The following is a 19,090-nucleotide window of genomic DNA, read 5'->3' as shown; positions in this document are numbered from 1 at the left end:
ATTGGTAATTTGAAGCCACCAGCGGCTCCACAGGAGAAAAGATCTGGCAATCTGCTCCTATAAAGATGACAGCTTCGGAAGCCCTATGGAGCAGTTGTACTCTGCCCTCGAGAGTCAGAATCGACTCAGTGGCACACAACAACAAACTATTGAGTTTGAAAATTCTCTTAGCAAGAGTCATTACTACTAAGCAAAAACTTGAGGTTCTCTTCTATAGAGAGGATTAAGGATTTTTCATCTTTCTTTGGGTTTGAGGCTTGTATTCTAACTTCCTGATAAGTGAGCTGTTAGTATATTTTTTTCTCACAGATCCTCTTTGAGTGATCACTGATAACAGAAAGACAAGGGGTTGCTAATCTTGTGTTAGTGTTTCAGGAAGTAGAATTGGGTCAGGAAGGGAAAGATCACTTTCAAGATGATAAGTTACAATCACCCAGAGTGGTAGTGTATAGATTTGGGAATTAAATTACCTGGTGCCGCATAGCATAATAGATACAGACAAAAGTGAATATAAGTTTAAGCATAAGAATGTGAGTTCTTCAGTGATATTTGTGCCAGTAGAGTACTGAATTAGCCAGGAGCATTCTTTCTTAATTTTAAGCATATTTAAAAAGAAAGTTGATGAGCTGGATATACGACATATTTTTGTACTGTGGGAAAGGCTGTCCAGCGAGACTAGACTTGTTGACTTGTGATGAAGTGCCCCAAACAGGCTCTCTTTTACTGCTTACCTGAAAGTGAAGTAGGTCCCATTCTGTTTGTACAGAAGAAACCTGTTGTTCCTGAACCTGTTTAACTGATTTCAGAAAACTGTGTGTGTTTAGAAAAATAGTATTCTTTTTTTTTTTTTTTTAAATTTGTGGTTTAGGTGAAAGTTTACAGAGCAAATTCATTTTCCATACAGCAGTTCATACATATTTTGTTTCATGATGTTGACTGCAATTCCCCACAATATAACAGCTCTCTTCCCACTTCCTCCCTGTAGTTACCTCTTCTCTATGTCTTTCCTTCCTATGCATTCCTGTCCCCTGAACTATCTCCTTGTGCAAATACTGCTCTTCTCTTCTCTTCTCCCATGATTGATTGTGCTAAGGAGTATATCTACCTGGTATAAATGTTCACCCTGTCTGCCTGTCTGTTGTTTGGTTGGAAGCCATGGGAGTGAGTTCAATTCCAGACCTGGAGGGTGGCTAGGGGCCATAGTCTTAGGGGTCTCACCAGGCTCCATCAGACCAGTAAACCTGGTCTTTTTTATGATTTTGAGTTTTTTTCTACATTGTTCTCCCACTCTATCCTGGATCTCCTTCACGGATCACTTTCTAGGTGGTTGACAGTGGTAGCCAGACACCATCTAGTTTTAGAACAGTATTATTTCTTACTTTACCTTAAGATTTATTTAGGACCTTTTTCTGAATTAGCTATAGGATTGGAAAAACCCTGGACCTTCATGTCTTCAGGGGCTTATGCAATGAGAATAAGAATGAAGCTTTCTATAATAAACAGCCTCTTGTATTACTTGAGAATGGATATTTCCTAATGGTTTTTATGGGTGTGTCCCCCCCCACCCCCGTCCCACTCCTGCTTTTTTAAATGATTTAGGAGCTTGCAAGTATTTGAAGAAACAGGAATATCTCATAGTGAATTTCTTCATCGACAACATGCAGAGGAAGGTGGTGGTCCCCTTGGAGGCCCTCTGAAGTTCCCTAACCCTTGCATCCTCTGGCTTCATGCTGACCAAACAGGTAAAGGCCCTTTGATGACTTGGAGAGTCCATCTATAAATTTTAAACACACACATATATTTTATATATGTGTATAAGTTACTATATGAAATGCTTAGATCAGTCTGTGTTTCATAATAAACAGTAAAGAAGTGAAGAAGTGTTTGTTATTAATTTTTTAATCATTATTCATTGATTTAGTAAGGCACAGCACCATTCCCTATCCTAACTCAAAGCAAAACCAAACTCATTGCCATTGAGTTGATTCTGACTCATAGCCACCCCCTTGGGTTTCTGAAGTGGTAAATCTTTACAGAAGTAGATTGCGCAGTTTTCCTTCTACGGAGTGGATTGCCCAGTCTTCCTTCCACAGAGTGCTTGGTGAGTTTGAACCTCCAACCTTCCAGTTAGCAGTCAAATGCCTTAGATGCTATGCCACCAGAGCTACTGTAAATATCTAGAAAGGGAGGAAGGACAGCCCTGGCCTAGGATAAGATACCAGGAGTAGGCTGTGGAGATGGGTGGAATGGGAAAGAGACTACCATCTAAAGAAGGTCTAAAGGAGGAAGAGAAGGAATGCTCCTATGGAAGGATGACTGAGTCCCTGGAATGGCTGAATCACTGATATTTTAGAAGTAGTGAGCCAAGAAGAGGGTATGACGGTTAGCTAGCTATCCTGGTATGGGGTTTTTGTTACTAAGTATAGTAATTCCCTGTCATAGGAGTATTGAGCCAATATTTTGAGTATTCAAGGAAATATTGAGTATGCTGCATGGTACTTGGGTTTTAGGGATGAATAAGAGGCAGTGCCTGCTCTTAAGGAGCTCCCAGTCTAGTGTGGTGACAAATGAGATTAATACCATAGTGTGATAAATGCTGGCCTAGAGATAGGGAGTGCTAAGGGGCACAGAGAAGGGATGATGAGCATTCTTCTGGGGGAGTCAGGGACTAGTTCATAAAGATAATCTGAGCTAGGTCTGGGAGGGTGAGGAGATTATTATGTGACACACAGTATAGTCTAGTGACTAAGAGCATGGGCTCCAAGCCAGACTATCTAGATTCAAAATCTTGCTTCACCATCTTCTAGCTATGTACATTTAGGACAAATTTGTTTACTTTTCTGTGCCCCAATTCCTTTCCTGTAAAATGGAGAAAATAGTAGATATTCTCATAGCTTCATTGAGAATTAGGTGACTTAATGCATACACAGTGCTCAGAATGTACATAGTGAGCCCACAAGAAAAGCAGACTTTATAGGAAGATAGGACAAAAGGTTACTATCGTTGTTGTTGTTATGTGCTGTCGAGTCGGACCCAACTCACAACTCATAGCGACTCTCTTTGGGTTTCCAGGGTGGTATCACTATGGAAGTAGATTGCCCAGCCTTTCTTCCGAGCAGTGGCTGATGGGTTTGAACCACCAGCCTTCTGGTTAGCAGTCAAGTAACTTAGGCACTATGCTACCAGAGCTCCTATAGTAACAAATATTTTAAAGAAAAATAAGGAGGGGTAGACCAGGGGTCCCCTCAGCTGCCTCTAAATTTTATACACACACATATATTTTATATATGTGTATAAGTTACTATATGAAATGCTTAGAACAGTCTGTGCTTCATAATAAACAATAAAGAAGTGAAGAAGTGTTTGTTATTAATTTTTTAATTAATAGATATTCCATACAAGAATAAAATACTTGTCCTTTGTAAAAATAGCTGTAAATGTATTTTCTCTTTATATGGTAAGAAGGCATATGCTTCATTCTTACTGGCTTTTGTTTTGTTTTGAATTGCAGAGTCTTAATTGTGAACAAGTATAATATGAATTACTACTTAATCTTTGAAATCTGAATCCTTCCTCCCATTTGTATAAATTTTCCTCTTTGTGTTGCCTGTCTGTTCACCATGTAAGTGTATAATGGGCACCTACAATATGCTTGCTGGTTGATGGGCTAATTTGATTGAAGTTCTAGATGTGCGCTTGGATAAGAGGGTAGATGACATGCTTGCTGCTGGACTTTTGGAGGAACTAAGAAATTTTCACAGACGGTATAATCAGAAGAAAGTAGCTGAAAATAGGTGAGGATTTGGCTGTTACCTTTACCTACCATCCATTCCTTGTTGAGATGTTCTCAAAAAACAGTAAACATGGTACTACTTTGGATCTCCTTGTTTATTAACCTTTGTCCTTGGCATTAGCAAGACTTGTTGGAAGGAGGTTTGGTGTATTTGTTACAGTTGCAATTTTCCAATCTGTCAGACATTCCCAGGAAATAATTTTCAAGGGAAGTAAGCTGGGAGCTGATGAGGGTGAGGGAGGATTTCAGCCAGGCAGTGACTGCTCAGGATTTCAGTTTCCTCACCTGTAGTATGAAATGGCTCAACAAGATCATCTCAAGGCCCCTGCCAGCTCTCGGATGAATGGCTCACGTGCTGATGCTCTCCTGTTCCCAGCCAGGACTATCAACATGGTATCTTCCAATCAATTGGCTTCAAGGAATTTCACGAGTACCTGACTACTGAGGGAAAATGCACACCAGAGACTAGTAACCAGCTCCTAAAGAAAGGTGTGAATTCCTTCATCTAACCTAGCATTTTACATCCTTGGGTGGCAGAGTACCCTACTGGTATGGTCTGAGAAAGAGCTGAGGCTAGAACAGTCTCAGATGGTGTTCAGCTCAGAATTAGGATTTTCTGTCCCTCCCAGGTTGAGCAGTGTGCTATTGTAGGCCATTTTTCTCTTCTGCTGGGCTAGGAGAACCTGTCTTTTAGCAAGGTAAAAAGTAGTTACCTTGATGTTCTTATAGCTACTTTATCTTTCAGGTATTGAGGCTCTGAAACAAGTGACTAAGAGATATGCCCGGAAGCAAAACCGATGGGTTAAAAATCGTTTTTTGAGCAGTAAGTCTCATGTGTTTATTTAGCCCCTGGGTCTGTTTTCAATAAGAGTGTAGGTATCCTCAGTTCACCCAGAAAATGAAGTATAGTTTCTGTACCTGCTCTTAAGATTTGGGACCTGACCCGGGGCAGGGTCTATTGAATAAATGATTGTCCAGGGATATTTTTGTGATAGGGAAAAATTAAGTGTTTCCTCTGAGGAGCAAGCTTTATGCTTTGCACAGATGGGTGGTGCAAACAGGTAAGAGCAAAATGGCAAATATTCTCTCAGCAGAGGAGATGCTGAGGGCTGATTGCAGCTTCAGGTTTTGTACCTGAAGAGCAATCAAATTTCTATAGGGAGGCTTTCCTACTTAGAAAATGGTTTTTGGGCCAGGTGAACAGTATAAGAAGACAGAATCTTCCAGTTCCTCTGCCATATCCTTTGTGTTCACATACTTTGACTTTAGTCAAACAAGCTTTATTAAGGTAAAGGAAAGGAGTTTCTCATTCATTTGACTGTGTCTTTGGCATGAAATTTGGTGCTAGATATATATTATTGAGTCTTTGAAGTAGATACTATTCTTTACTTTTTACAGATGAGGAAATGGAAGCCCAGAGAGGTTAAATAACTTGCCAAAGTTAGTAAGAAGTAGAGTATTAAATGCAGTCTACCACGCTTTGCTTTTCTACCACTCTTTCTGTCTGCTTTAGCCGTGATTATAGTCAGACAACATGAGTATTGGGCCTAAGGAGAAAAAGTGCATGGTTGTGAACTAAAAGGAGACTAAGCATAAGTGAAATCTCAAGTTCACCTTATGGACACTTTGTAAATATGCTTATGAATCATCCCATGTTTACCTTTTGCCATTAGATTTGTGCTTTCAGTTACAGATAAGGGCAACTGAGGCCTCCACCCAAGAGCTGAAGCCTCTGTATACCCCTTGATCCATGCTGTCAACCACTGGATTGCTGAAGTTCTCCACTGTAGTTCTGGTGCCAGGAGGTGCTTTACACCTTCTTCTACTTATCCTGCCTTCTCTACATGTCCTATTAGATAGGAGAAGTACTACCATCAACTGAAATTGAAGTTCACTACTACATACTTCTAATGCTGCTTTCCCTAGGGCTGACAGTAACAAAAGACATTTTTTGGAACTTCATCTTGTAGTAAAACCACCATACTCGCCCATCTCTGAGACGGGCAGGGTTGATGGCGAAGCACGTCATAAACCCATTCCTTATTCCTGTGTATGCTGGCACAGCTCTGGTGCTGGAGTGAAAGACACAGCTGCCCTGTAAATCAGGAGCTTCATGTGATTGGCCAGAGCTGGTCTGCTGGGATATGGTTTTGGCAGGATGCCAGAGGGACTTCCCCACCCCAGCTTGGCCTTGGACCTAAGCCAGAAACAGCAGCTGGGAGCCGAGAACTTGTTGAAAGGTGCTTAGACAGGGCACAGAAGCCCAACAAAGGATTTAGAGGAGAAAGGAAAATGTAGAGTGGCCTGGAAACAGGTGCACATCTTAGCCAAGACCAGGTGTGTGCTGTGGATGCTGCCTGCACCCTCTCAGTCTCACCTTTCCATGTGGTGGCAGGTGCAGCCCAGTCCACTTTATGAAGAATCTTATTTGTGGTTGGCACAATCAAAAGGCCAGCACCTGCCAGCCGTTGGCATCCTGAGGCCTTTGATGTTTTTGTCCATAGAGTGATGCTGTTTACATATAGATAACTGACTTAACCAGGCTGTGGAAGACACTTTAATGTGTAGGCTTGGGGAGATACCAGCAGAGACGAAACTCTTGAAAGGTGCTTGCTTAGATAGGTTAAAAGTCTGAAGCTGTCATCTTTGCTACCTTCAGTCTCATCTTCATTTACACGTTTTCACCAGAGTGTGTTTCTTGAATCTAGATCTGTTTCCTAAAAAAGGGAGCTCAATTAGATCAAGCCTAAGGCTTCTTTCTAGTTCTCAAATTAGTGGCTTATTGGCTGGTACTATTCTGCTCCCAGCCCATCTTTATCAGCATGGGATCAAGGAGTTTCGTGAATGCTAGACTGCTGAAAGTACATATAAACATGAGACTAGTGTCTGCTCCTAAGGAAACTGTGAACTCTCATGCCACAGGGTAACATCACTGTGTGATGATACAGAACTTAGAACAGGCACTTACTTAAAGCTGTTAGTTTATTTTCTTCTAGTATGTGCTGTCTTTGAATTATAGCTCACAGAGTAGTCACTCTACAGAATAGAGCTGCTATTCTGTTCTGTTTTCCTGACTGATCTGGGAAATCCTGCACCTGTATCTCTTATACAGCTAGACTTACTGGCTTCAGACCAGTCAGCCTTCTAGATCTTTCTTAGATTGGCTGTAGCACTTTGGTTCATGTTTCTGTTTAGAGTGAATAGCATGGTCAGAATGTTTGTTTTCTTGGCCCCAGATGTTGCCCTTAAAAATTTTGGAGTCTTGGGAGCAGAATAGATAAGACCTTTGAGGCTGACCTCTCACAACTTTTCTTTGTCATTATTAGGACCTGGTTCCAATGTCCCCCCAGTCTATGGCTTAGAGGTATCTGATGTCTCGAAGTGGGAGGAGTCTGTTCTTGAACCTGCTCTTGAAATCGTACAGAGTTTCATCCAGGTGATCATTAATCATGGTACAGTCTTTTGTCTGGTTTCCAGAGAGCATTCTTTAGCTGACACCTTTGTTGCTATGTTGCCTCCTTTTCCATGGAATAAAACAGAAAGGCTGGCTGCTTTTAGATCCCTGGAGGCTGCATTTCTTCTTTCACATTTAGAAAGGTTGTTGGTAAAATCTGTTCATAGCCTACCTGCTCTCTGGGGTGAGAATAAGAAATCTTGGGAGAAAGCCCACTCTCCTTTTATCAGAGAATGCTACCCAAGTAACTTTGAATTGTATGCTTTTCTCTTCCCTTGTTCTTTTAGGGCCACAAGCCTGTAGCCACTCCAATAAAGATGCCATGCAACGAAACTGAGAACAAGAGAAGTTATCACATGTGTGACCTCTGTGATCGCATTATCATTGGAGACCGAGAATGGGCAGGTAGAATCTGCAGAAAGGCACCAGAGAAATCTGTAAGGGTGGGGTCACATTGACTTCATGAAAATTAGGATCTTTGGTAGGTTGAAGGATGTAGTCTGCTTATTTGTAAAGGCATGGCTGGATTCCTTTAAGAACTTATGCTCAGATTCCATGGAGGCTTTCCAGAATTGGGGAACTGTCTCTATATTCTGAATTTCAAAGAAAGACCATATGCCCTCCAGCTTCAGTTGGAGTAGATGTCTTATACTGAGAGATCTGCAGTCAATTTTCTAGAGCTCCTTTGACCTAATGATCCTGCCTTATAGGAGTTAATTGGCCTTTCATGTTTAGAACTCATTGGGGGTGAGGTAGCATTGGAAGGGAAGCCAAGCAACTCATCTAAGAGACACAGAGAAGCAGAAGCATAGGTGGGAGGGAGCAGGAAGTGCTGTTACTCCTCCTGAATACATTCTTCAAAAGCAGTGTCAGTGATTTTTAAGGGAATGCATTGAAATGACGGTGGTAGCTAAAATGAAAATTATGAAAAGGTGGTAAGAGAAACTGTGAAAGCAAGTCTGTCAGATGTGTATGGATAGAAGGTAGCCAAAGCGTTATGTCTATAACCGCAACCAACCAAGGGTCATCCCTGTCCTCAGGCCCTATCTCTTTGATTTTACAGCCTGGATCTGCCTCTGCCATGAAGTCACATTGCACTGCCCTGTCAGACTTCTGTAGTTATCCAGTTGTGGTGGTTAAGTTTGTGTGTCAACTTGGCTGGGCCTGGTTGAGTGGCTGGGCAGCTGGATGTAGTATTCCCCATGATGAGACTCATAATCAACTCTATGGTGGAATCTACTGTGAGCAGTTGAGTAGCTGACTTAGGGAATGTGGTCTGCTTCCTGTATATAAGCAGAAGCCTTGGGGAATGATCTCTAGCTTACGGCACGCTGGAACCCTGCATGTAGCTGTGTTATTGTTCAGCAGCCTGCCATGCTCTTCTGACCTTGGGATTTTCAATGGACTTGAATTAATGGCCTGCCGTGTGGTTTGGTAACATCGGGACTGTGCCATTTTATTTGTTGACCTTGGGCTTGTTAGCCTCAGCAGCCACTAGCTGTCTGAGTGAAGAGATGCCTCTAGCTTCAGTGGGTCAGGAGCAAGAGGCAGAGCTGAAATCCAAGGTTGAGGGGCTTTCACCCAGTCCCTAGAGCCTGGCACTTTGAACTCGGACTTCTAGCCTCCCAAACTGTGGCTGTGCCACTGGTGTTTCAAACCCAGTGGGGTGCATCTGTTGCACAGGTATCAGCCCGGCTTGCAGATTGAGACAGACTAAGAAGAAGGAGGAGGCCATCCACTTCTTAAAGAATTGGCCAGGGAAAACCTTATGAATAGTAGAGAAACACTGTCTGATATATTACTGCGCAAATTTATGAATAGTCCAGAAACATTGTCCAATACAGAGGAGGAAGATGAGTCACTTAGCTTAGAAAGCTATCAAGGTAGGACTGATAAAGAGCTGCATTATCAGAGTAAAATCAGCCTTACTCATATGGATAAGGTAAAGCTTTTGAGACCTCCATTTTCCGATGTGGCACCACTCAAATTGAGGAAAAACAGTGGCAAACTTGCATTAATAATTGGAACATAGAATGTACGAAGTATGAATCTAGGAAAATTGGAAATTGTCAAAAAGGAAATGGAACGCATAAAGATTGATATCCTAGGCATTAGTGAGCTGAAATGGACTGGTTTTGGCCATTTTGAATCAGACAACCATATGATCTACTATGCCAGGAGTGACAGTTTAAAGAGGAATGGCGTGGCATTCATCATCACAAAGGATGTTTCCAGATCTGTCCTTAAGTACAGTGCTGTCAGTGATAGGATAATATCCATACGCCTACAAGGAAGACCCGTTAATAGGACTGTTATTCAACTTTATGTACCAGCCACCAAAGCCAAAGATGAGGAAATTGAAGATTTTTATCAACTTCTGCAGTCTGAAATTGACTGAACTTGCAATCAAGATGTGTTAATTATCACTGGTGACTGGAATGCAAAAGTTGGAAACAAAGAAGAATCACCAGTAGTTGGAAAATTTGGCCTTGGTGACAGAAATAATGCTGGAAATCACATGGTAGAATTTTGCAAGACCAACAACTTGTTCGTTGCAAATACCTTTTTTCAACAACGCAAATAGTGGTTGTACACGTGGACTGCACCAGATGGAATACACAGGAATCAGATTGACTACATCTGTGGCAAGAGGTGATGGAAAAGCTCAATATCTTCAGCCAAAACTAGGCCAGGAGCTGATTGTGGAACAGACCATCAACTGCTCATATGCAAGTTCAACTTGAAGTTGAAGACACTTAAAACAAGTCCACGAGAGCCAAAATAAGATCTAGAATATATTCCTCATGAATTTAGAGACCATTTAAAGAATAGATTTGATGCATTGAACACCAATGACCGGAAACCAGATGAGTTGTGGGATGACATCAAGAGCATTATCCATGAAGAAAGCAAGAGGTCACTAAAAAGACAACAAAAGAAGAGAAGACCAAAATGGATGACAGAAGAGACTCTGAAACTTGCCCTTGAGCGGAGAGTAGCTAAAGCAAATGGAAGAAATGATAAAAGAATTGAACTGAAGATTTCAAAGAGCAGCTCGAGAAGACAAAGCCAATTACAATAATGAAATGTGCAGAGACCTGGAGTTAGAAAACCAAAAGGGTAGAACATGCTCGGCATTTTTCAAACTGAAAGAATTGAGGAAAAAATTTAAGCCTTGAGTTGCAATATTGAAAGATTCTAAGGGCAAAACATTGAATGATGCAGGGAGCATCAAAAGAAGATGACAGGAATACACAGAGTCACTGTACCAAAAAGAACTGGTCAATCTTCATCTATTGCAGGAGGTGGCATATGGTCTAGAACCAGTAGTACTAAAGGAGGAAGTCGAAGCTGCAATGAAGGAATTGGCAAAGAACAAGGCTCCGGGAATTGACGGAATACCCATTGAGATATTTCAACAAACGGATGCCACACTGGAGGCACTCAGTCGGTTATGCCAAGAGATTTGGATGACAGCTACCTGGCCAACTGACTGGAAGAGATCCATATTTGTACCCATTCCAAAAAAGATGATCCCACAGAATGTGGAAATTATTGAACAATATCGTTAATATTGCATGCAAGTAAGGTCTTACTGAAAATAATTAAAAAACGGTTGTAGCAGTATATTGACAGAGAACTTCCAGAGGTGCAAGCTGGATTTAGAAGAGGACATGGAACAAGGGATATCATAGCTGCTGTCAGATGGATCTTGGCTCAAGGTAAAGAGTATCAGCAAGATGTTTACTTGTGTTTTATTGACTATGCAAAGGCATTTGATTGTGTGGATCATGACAAATTATGGATAACATTGAGAAGAATGGGAATTCCCAAGCACTTGATTGTACTCATGAGGACCCTGTACCTGGACCAAGAGGCTGTTGTTCGAACGGAACAAGGGGACACTGCGTGGTTTAAAATCAGGAAGGGAGTGCGTCGGGGTTGTATCCTTTCCCCATACTTATTCAATCTATATGCTGAGCAAATAATCTGAGAAGCTGGACTATATGAAGAGAAACGTGGCATCAGGATTGGAGGAAGAATCATTAACAACCTGAGATACAGAGACGATACAACTTTGCTTGTTGAAAGTGAGGATGACTTGAGGCACGTACTGATGAAGGTTAAGGAACACAGTCTGCAGTATGGATTACATCTCAATATAAAGAAGACAGAAATCCTCACAACTGGACCAATAAGCGGCATCACAATAAATGGAGAAAAGATTGAGGTTGTCAAAGAATTCACGTTGCTTATTTCTATAATCGATGCCAATGGAAGCAGCAGTCAGGACATTAGACGATGTGTAGCACTGGGCAAGTAGGCTGCGAAGGAACTCTTTCAAGTGCTGAGGAGGAAAGATGTCTCCTTGAGGACTAAGGTGCGCCTGACACAAGCCATGATATTTCCAGTTGCCTCGTATGCATGTGAAAGCTGGATAATGAATAAGGAAGACCGAAGAAGAGTTGATGCTTTTGAGTTGTGGTGCTGGCGAAGAATGCTGAAAGTACCATGGACTGCTAAAAGAACTAACAGATCTGTCCTGGAGGAAGTGCAGCCGAGGTGCTCCTTGGAAGCAAGAATGGCCAGACTTCGTCTCACCTGCTTTGGTCATGTTGTAAGAAGGGACCATTCCCTGGAGAAGGATGTCATGCTTGGTAGGGTGGAGGATCAACGAAAGAGGGAGAAAGCCTTTGACAAGATGGGTTGACACGGTGGCTGCAACAATGGGCTCAAGTATAGCAGGGATCATGGAGCTGGTGCAGGATCAGACAGTGTTTCGTTCTGCTGTGCATGGGGTCGCTATGAGTCGGAAACGACTTGACAGCACCTAACAACAACAACAAGAAGAACAACAAACTGTAAGAGAATATACTCCTGTTTGTTTCATCCCATTTGTGGTATATTCTTGTTAGAGCGGCAGTAGGTAACCAGAACACCAGTCAAAGCCCAAAGAGCCTTTTCCTCCAAGCCTTGAGTTTCCATCATATTTAGAATTAGAAACACATTTAAGGTTCACTCCTTTTAGGCACAGTGGGGCTTTTATTTACACAGCAGCTGGAATCCTTCTGTAGAGAGTACTGCTTTGCATGGCATTCTCATAGAAATAGTTTTTTTCTCCCCATACCAACCAGTAGAATGATCGTTCCATTAACTGGTAACTCTGGCAAAATGAACTTCATTGTTAGGGACTGTGGACGGCTGATTGCCCAAGCAGCAGAAGAAGCCTCGATTGTCATTGGCTTATGAAAAGGGGAAAGAGAAAGAGAGTGTCTGATTGTTTTTCCTAAAGGAAACTTAGTGGTTCGATTTGTAGACTATCCTTCAGGGATAGCCTCAGAGAAACAACATTTGTGAGCCTTTGTGAGTGTAGCTGTGTAAGCCCTTCTATAGTGCCATCTGTCAAGTCCCTGCTCCCATCTCCTGCTGCCGTGGAGAGCTCAGCCAGAAGCCCGCTTTTTGCCTTAGGCTCTAGCTAGAGAGCAAAGCTGACTTTTTTCCCCAAGTAAACTTTTCTTTGACTTCTGACTTCTTGTTACTTATTCTTGCTTCTGAACCCTTAAAAATGACCTATTTTTAATATACATAAAAGAGTTTAATCTGGTAGTCTACCACTTTAGGTGTTCCCAAGTAAGATTTCTTTGAAAAAGAATAAGACAGTAAAAATGAGCCTGGATGAATTAGTCAGAAGGTGGGAACTGTAGGGATGAGAGGTTAGAAATTAGTATCAAGTAACAGAGGCCCTTTAGCTTTACTGCTCCTGTGGACCCACAGATGAGATTGGCTCCTGTTACCCCTTTGGGACACTTATGTGCTCAGAGTATGTGAACCTAGTGGTTAGCCATTTAGGTGCTTTATCTAAACCGACCATAGGATGTCAGACCAGGAGGGGCAGCCTGGCAGCAGGGGAGGAGTAGACAGGACAGCTCTGTTCTTCACATCTCTGTAGGGGTGGGTGCTGCACGCAGGACAGGGCATCTGTAGTCCTCTAGCACATCTCTTTGTAACATAGTCAAGGATTTGAATATATAATTTCTTAACCTTGCAAGTTGAAATGCATCTGTAACTGGGGGCCTTATACCATAGAGCCCTGATTTTGGAAAGTGGAGTCTCCTTTTTGAACTATAGGTAGGCAGAAGAGCTTACCTGCTGTGCAACCTTGGATAAAATATAAGAATACTCTGAACCTCAGTTTCCTTATGTATAAAATGAGCAGAGAAGTACTGTGCTACAGGATTGTTGTAAGGATTATTGTTAGGTGCCATTGAGTTGATTTTTGACTTATAATGACTCCATGTGATGGAGTAGAACCACCCTATGTTCTAGGCTGTTATGTTCACAGGAATGGGTTGGTAAGTCTTCCCTCCCATGGGACTCTGGATGGCTTTGAAGCGCCAATGTTTTGCTTAGCAGCTCAACACTTAACCATTGCACCACTAGGACTTACTGTATTAGCAATGGAAAATATGGACCTAGTAGGGTACCAGGCGCTCCCTTGGGTACATGGTAGCTTGCTCTTGTTAGCTAGCTAGCTGATCATATAACTTACTCTTCCTCTAAAAATGCTAAGCAGCTGATACATGTGTTGATCTTGTTATTGTTAAAGAAAAGGATTGTGTAGTTAATTTTATTTGCTTCTAGGATTAATTCAAGAAAATTCTAATGAGTTGGGTTTTGGTTTGTTAGCTTGTTTTGCTTTTATCTTACCAGCACATTTAAAATCCAAATCCCACTTGTACCAACTGAGGAAAAGAAGAAGATTGGACTCAGATGCTGTCCCCACCTTAGGAACTCACAGTATTTCCCCAGAGCCTGACAAAGAGCTTGAAGAGAATGGATCCTCAGGGCAAAATGATCAAGAGCTGAAACCCAGCATTTAAGAGATGTCTAGTGTCCTGTGCAAAGGTGGACGGAATCCAGTCTCCCAGTTTGGGCTGCACAGTGCTACGAAGAAAGCTGCCACCGTTTTCTTCCATTCCAATGGTGTGGTTTTAAAGTCTCATGTTCTTGTCATGGAAACAGCAGGTCTTATCAGAGCCTTTTGTGACTGATTTGTTTAGTGATGATGCAGTTCAAGAAGGGATTGTTTCTTTTTTTTTTTTCCTTTTAACAAAGATTCTATTTTTAAAAGAAGCACAGATTGCACTTTTTTTACACGAAGTCTTTTTGGTGATGAATACAGAATTCACTACATCCTTAAAAGAAGTTTTATGTCCCTGACTCTGGCTAAAAATAATCTCGTTTTCAGACACTTTTGTAAATGACTGAAGTATTATGAACCACAAATCCAGAGTTCTGGATTTGAGTGAATGGCAGGAAAGAACCAGCCTCTGTGAGACAATTAAGTGAACCAAAGTAGTTCTTGGAATCTCCACAGAAAAGGAGGGAATCAGACCAAGGTGGCTGTGAACATGAGACTTGACGATTAAAATTTGTTGAACTGCACCTGTATGTTAATCACTATCGTGACTGTCTGTTGAGTTAGAAATTTATATTTTGACTAAAAGTTAAATAAAAAACTTGTAAGAGCCTCTTTGGTCATGTGTGTGTGCGTGTGTTTGTATGTATGCATATACACACACATATCTTCATGTGTAGTTTATACATAGTATGGTCTTATCAACATGATAACTTTTCTTGCCTTTGACATTCTTCATATGGTAATGCTGTCTGTTCATTTACTTAGCAAGTGTTTGTTGAGTACCTAATATATTTCTGGAATACATCCAGAGAGGATTTTTTTTATTAGAGATTTGGATATTTCCAGTTGAAGTCCTTTCTCTGGAGCAGCCTGAATCCAGCAATGTTAAGTATATTTTATATGTTCAGAATCTACTGTATGAGAGGCCCTGAACTAGGCTAGACAGAATACAGGTATGAATGAGATGTGGTTCTTGCCTTCAGGGAGTTTGTAAATAGTTTATTTATAGTATGCTTTGCTTAATGTCCATCCAGACAAAGTCTAACCATAAGTTTTTTTTTTAAATAGAGAAAAGCAGCTCTCCTTTTGTTTATTATTTCCCCCTAATGTTTTTAAAGATCCCAAACCTAGACTCTTGCGCACTGGACCACAGGTGGGATACAAACAGGTGAGACAGAGGACGTGGCTCTGCATGGGCTCTTGGGCTTTGTCCTGTAGGCAGATGGTGGTCGTGATGGCAGGGGCTGCATGGCTGGGCTGTTCCTGCTGCTCAGGTGGACAGAGTATCAAGCGGGGCTTAGTGTGCTCTGCTCCCTCCTGGTTTACTTCCTCTCGCTTTGCTTCCACTGCCGCTGCCACTGTTGCAGCCAGTTCCCCTGGCTCAGCCAGCAGCTACGGCAGCAGTGGTGATGAGGACTACTGGAAGTGGGCTTCTGAAAGGTTTTTATATAGTGTTCATACAACATCCAAATCACATAATGTCCTGTTTTACAGACGGTATTGTGTACATGAAGTGATGCACACCTGTACACAACCAGTGTAGGTAAGAGTATCAGAGGCCATAAGAGCTGTTTAGAATTTCAGTTTGGAGGAGAGGGAAAAGGATCATGGCAGACCTTAAAAAGAATTCTTGGTAAATGTATTGACACTTATTCATACAAGACTGCATAGAGGAGAGGGTAGAGTCAATGAACCATCTAATTAGATTGGCCTTTCTTAGAGTGTTGAATTCTGGAGCTGAACCAACTTTAACTGATTTGAATCTCGAGAATTAATTCATTCTCTAGTCAAAGAAGGTATTATCATTGTATCCACCCCATCTTGTTCTTTACATTAAGCATGGTATAATTTTCCTAATCAGTTTATTATTTACTTGAGGGGCTCCAAACTGCTCCAAAGTCACATCTCCCTACCAGGAATAGAGGTAAGTACTGCTGAGCCAAGCACTTCATGTACATGATCTCACACAGCCCTGGAGTGAGATAGTGTCTGTCTCCCTGCTAACCAATGGAGAAAGTGACACAAAGGAGTATAGCCAGTAAGTGGCAGAGTGGAACTGAGATGAGGCCAGCGGACATCAGAGCTGAAGCTGGCTGTTTTTAGGGAGGAACCTTAGTCATTCAAGTTGCTAAATATGTTTTAAAGCTTAAAAAAAAAAAAAAAAAACTTCAGTGGATGGGCAGGAAAAACTAGTTTTAATAATCCTACCTCAAAAAAGCTTTTAATCCTTTCATTTGAAATACCTGGAACAGCAGCTTCTCATTGAACTCATTGCTATCTCCATGGCAATTAGAAATCGGGAATTCTTGGCAAAAAAATCAAAGTACATAATATTTATCATGTACCTACTAAGTGGGTTGTGCCCACTGCCCTATTAGAAACTGCATATTCAGTAAGATTTTTTCCTTCACCAGCAGCAGAAAATTTGGGGAAGGCAGAGCACTCACTAGAGACCTGCTTGGCATTCTGGTCTGAGACATTGCCCTGATAAAGATTTCCCCTACTGCTTGCTGTCCTCTGAATGACTTTACTGCTGAGTGCAGGGAACAGAAGTAGTTCTGCCTAGTGGTGGTCATAAATGTAGAGCTGGAAGAGTCCTCAGCCCCATCTTGTATAGTTGAGGAAACTGAGCCCCAAAACGAATGTTCCGCAAAGCAAGTTGTGGCCCAAAAGCCAGGGCAAACCTCAGTTCTCATTAGACTATCAAATACCATCCAAATCTCATTCAGTCAAGAGCTGGGAAGGCCCACTGGGACCAGATTTGGGTTATCTGCTCAGCTTGGAGTGAGGAGGAGGTACATTATTTTGCACCATCTGACCCTAGCTAATCCCAGACAAGAAGAGCCCTTCAGTCTAGGTACCTAGAGTCTCCAGCCCATCACACCAGCACTGCTATTTAAATGGTTTTAGTAGTAAATTCCAATACTAGTAAGTTCATCTGTCTCTGTCAGTGAACACCTTGACTAAGCTTTAGACACTTAGTTCAGATAATTGGTTTAAGTAGGTAAAATATTTAATCCTGAAAAGAGAACTAGATTCTTAGTCTTAAAAATACTGTGCTTGAATTTTCAGGCTAAGCAAGAGAACAGCTTGTCTATGTAGTCCAGTAAGTGGTTTGGTCTTTCTGTAATGCTTAATATTTGTACTCTTAGCCTCAGTTGCACATAGTACAAAAAAGATTTTTCTGCTTAATATAGGTAACCATTAAAAACACGCCCATTAGAAAGCAAACTTTATGAATGTAGTCATCTGTGTATGTCCCCAGTACATAGAAACAAGTATTTGTTGATTTTGAATGAACGAATAACAGCTTCTTGTTGTTAAGTGCTGTCGAATCAGCCCCGACTCATAGTGACACCCCCCCTTGGGTTTCTGAGGCAGTATCACTACGGAAGTAGATTGCCCAGTCTTCCTTCTGAGGAGTGGCTGGTGGGTTTGAACCGCCAGCTAGAAATCTTAGGATAGTAGCCACAGGAACGGATTTCATTATATGGTTATCACTTGCTTGGGTGATTAGGACTGTTTTCTGAAAAGATGCCGACCTGGTCTTTTTAAAAGCTATTCTCTGTACAAAGGAGGCTTCAGTGCTTGTATTAGGGTAAAAGGCTAAACTGCTGGAACAGAGGCTCAACAACACGTGGCTTGAAGAGAAAGCAGTTAGTTTCTTTTCTCATGTAACAGCTCCAAGGAGAGTTAACATTTCTGAAGACAGTGGTCCAGGTCAGTGGGACAGCTCTGTTCCAAGCAGTCATTCAGGGACACAGGATCCTTCTGTTGTTTCTCCATATTCTGGGCATTGTCATCACCTGTGTGGTTAAAGCTAGGTCACCACTGATTCTAGCCAGTGGGAAGGAGAAAAACACAAGGAGGCAGCACGTCAATTGCCTTAAGGCCTAGACCCTGCCATGGCAGGCCTAGGAGAAATTAGTCACAGGGCCACACCCCCCTGCAGGGAAGGCTGAGCAATGTAGTCCAGCCATGTGGCAAGAAAGACTGGGAGAACCGATTTTGGTGGACAACTTGAGTCTCCACATCCTGAAAAAAGAGCATTGAATTGGAAGTCAGAAGACCTGGGTTCTAGTCCAGGCTCATTGAACTAATTAGCTCTCTTAGTTTGCCAGGAGCAAATCTTTGTATTTACCCATCTGTGAAATTACTGAGTTGTATAAACTGACCTCTGAGATATTTCACAAAGTAAAGCTTGTCTGGTGGGATTTTAATGCAAGAATAAAAAAGCATTACAGGGAACATGAGCCTGAGGGCAGTGGCTAACACAGAATGGTGTTTTGGTGGCATTGTTGAATAACAATAATGACTAACTTCTTTTTGTGTGAAAAAAGAAACCCCTGTTTATACTTGCAGTTGACGGCTTCCAATCTGATGTACTAACTGTGTGACCTTAGCAAAACAGCTTAATCAGCCTGAATTTCCTCATAAAATGAAGTCATTACTGTACCTCCGTTACATGGGATGTTGTAAGGATTGCATTGGGGCTTTTGCCAACAGTATAGTGTTTGGCAGTTCAGTGCCAGTAAACAGTTGGTGTAAATTGGGTTTATTTGTTTCATTGGGGAAAAATTGTTACTGCTACTAAAGTGTTTTATGGTATGGTATCAGTTCTCAAAAGTTGTCTGGGCGAGGTCAGACTTAACTGACACAGGAGTGACTAATCATTCATTTGCCCTAGAAATGAGTAAAAATTAAAATGCACTAATAAGTAAGATGGTGCCTCAGGTTTTATCTAGCACTCAACTAAGCTTGAGCTAGTCTCAAAAAATTTTTTTTCATTGTGATTTGGGTGAAAACCTTTTTTTTTTTTTTTTTTTTGATGTATATGATTTCTTTCATGGGTCAGCTCATTAGCTTGCACTGTTTCTGTTGCCTCCACTACTCTTCACCTGTTGTTTGTTGTTATGTGCTG

The 19,090-nt window shown here is 41.6% G+C and overlaps 1 protein-coding gene across 1 annotated transcript in view; it reads left to right on the top strand.

The window, feature by feature from the left end:
* Positions 1 to 14,128, top strand: part of TRIT1 (tRNA isopentenyltransferase 1) — a 62,996-nt gene extending 48,868 nt beyond the window's left edge. Inside the window, exons 5-11 of the mRNA XM_007952684.2 lie at positions 1,600 to 1,742; positions 3,683 to 3,794; positions 4,170 to 4,282; positions 4,539 to 4,616; positions 7,120 to 7,229; positions 7,535 to 7,652; positions 13,959 to 14,128. Of these exons, the coding sequence (XP_007950875.1) occupies positions 1,600 to 1,742; positions 3,683 to 3,794; positions 4,170 to 4,282; positions 4,539 to 4,616; positions 7,120 to 7,229; positions 7,535 to 7,652; positions 13,959 to 14,128 (844 nt within the window). The remainder of the gene's footprint in view (positions 1 to 1,599; positions 1,743 to 3,682; positions 3,795 to 4,169; positions 4,283 to 4,538; positions 4,617 to 7,119; positions 7,230 to 7,534; positions 7,653 to 13,958) is intronic.
* Positions 14,129 to 19,090: the final 4,962 nt, after the last annotated feature.

This window comes from Orycteropus afer, unplaced genomic scaffold (genome assembly GCF_000298275.1).
Source record: "Orycteropus afer afer isolate SDZICR_OR568_19922 unplaced genomic scaffold, OryAfe1.0 scaffold00355, whole genome shotgun sequence".
Lineage (NCBI taxonomy): Eukaryota > Metazoa > Chordata > Mammalia > Tubulidentata > Orycteropodidae > Orycteropus > Orycteropus afer.
This window is presented reverse-complemented; position numbering and strand designations above follow the sequence as displayed.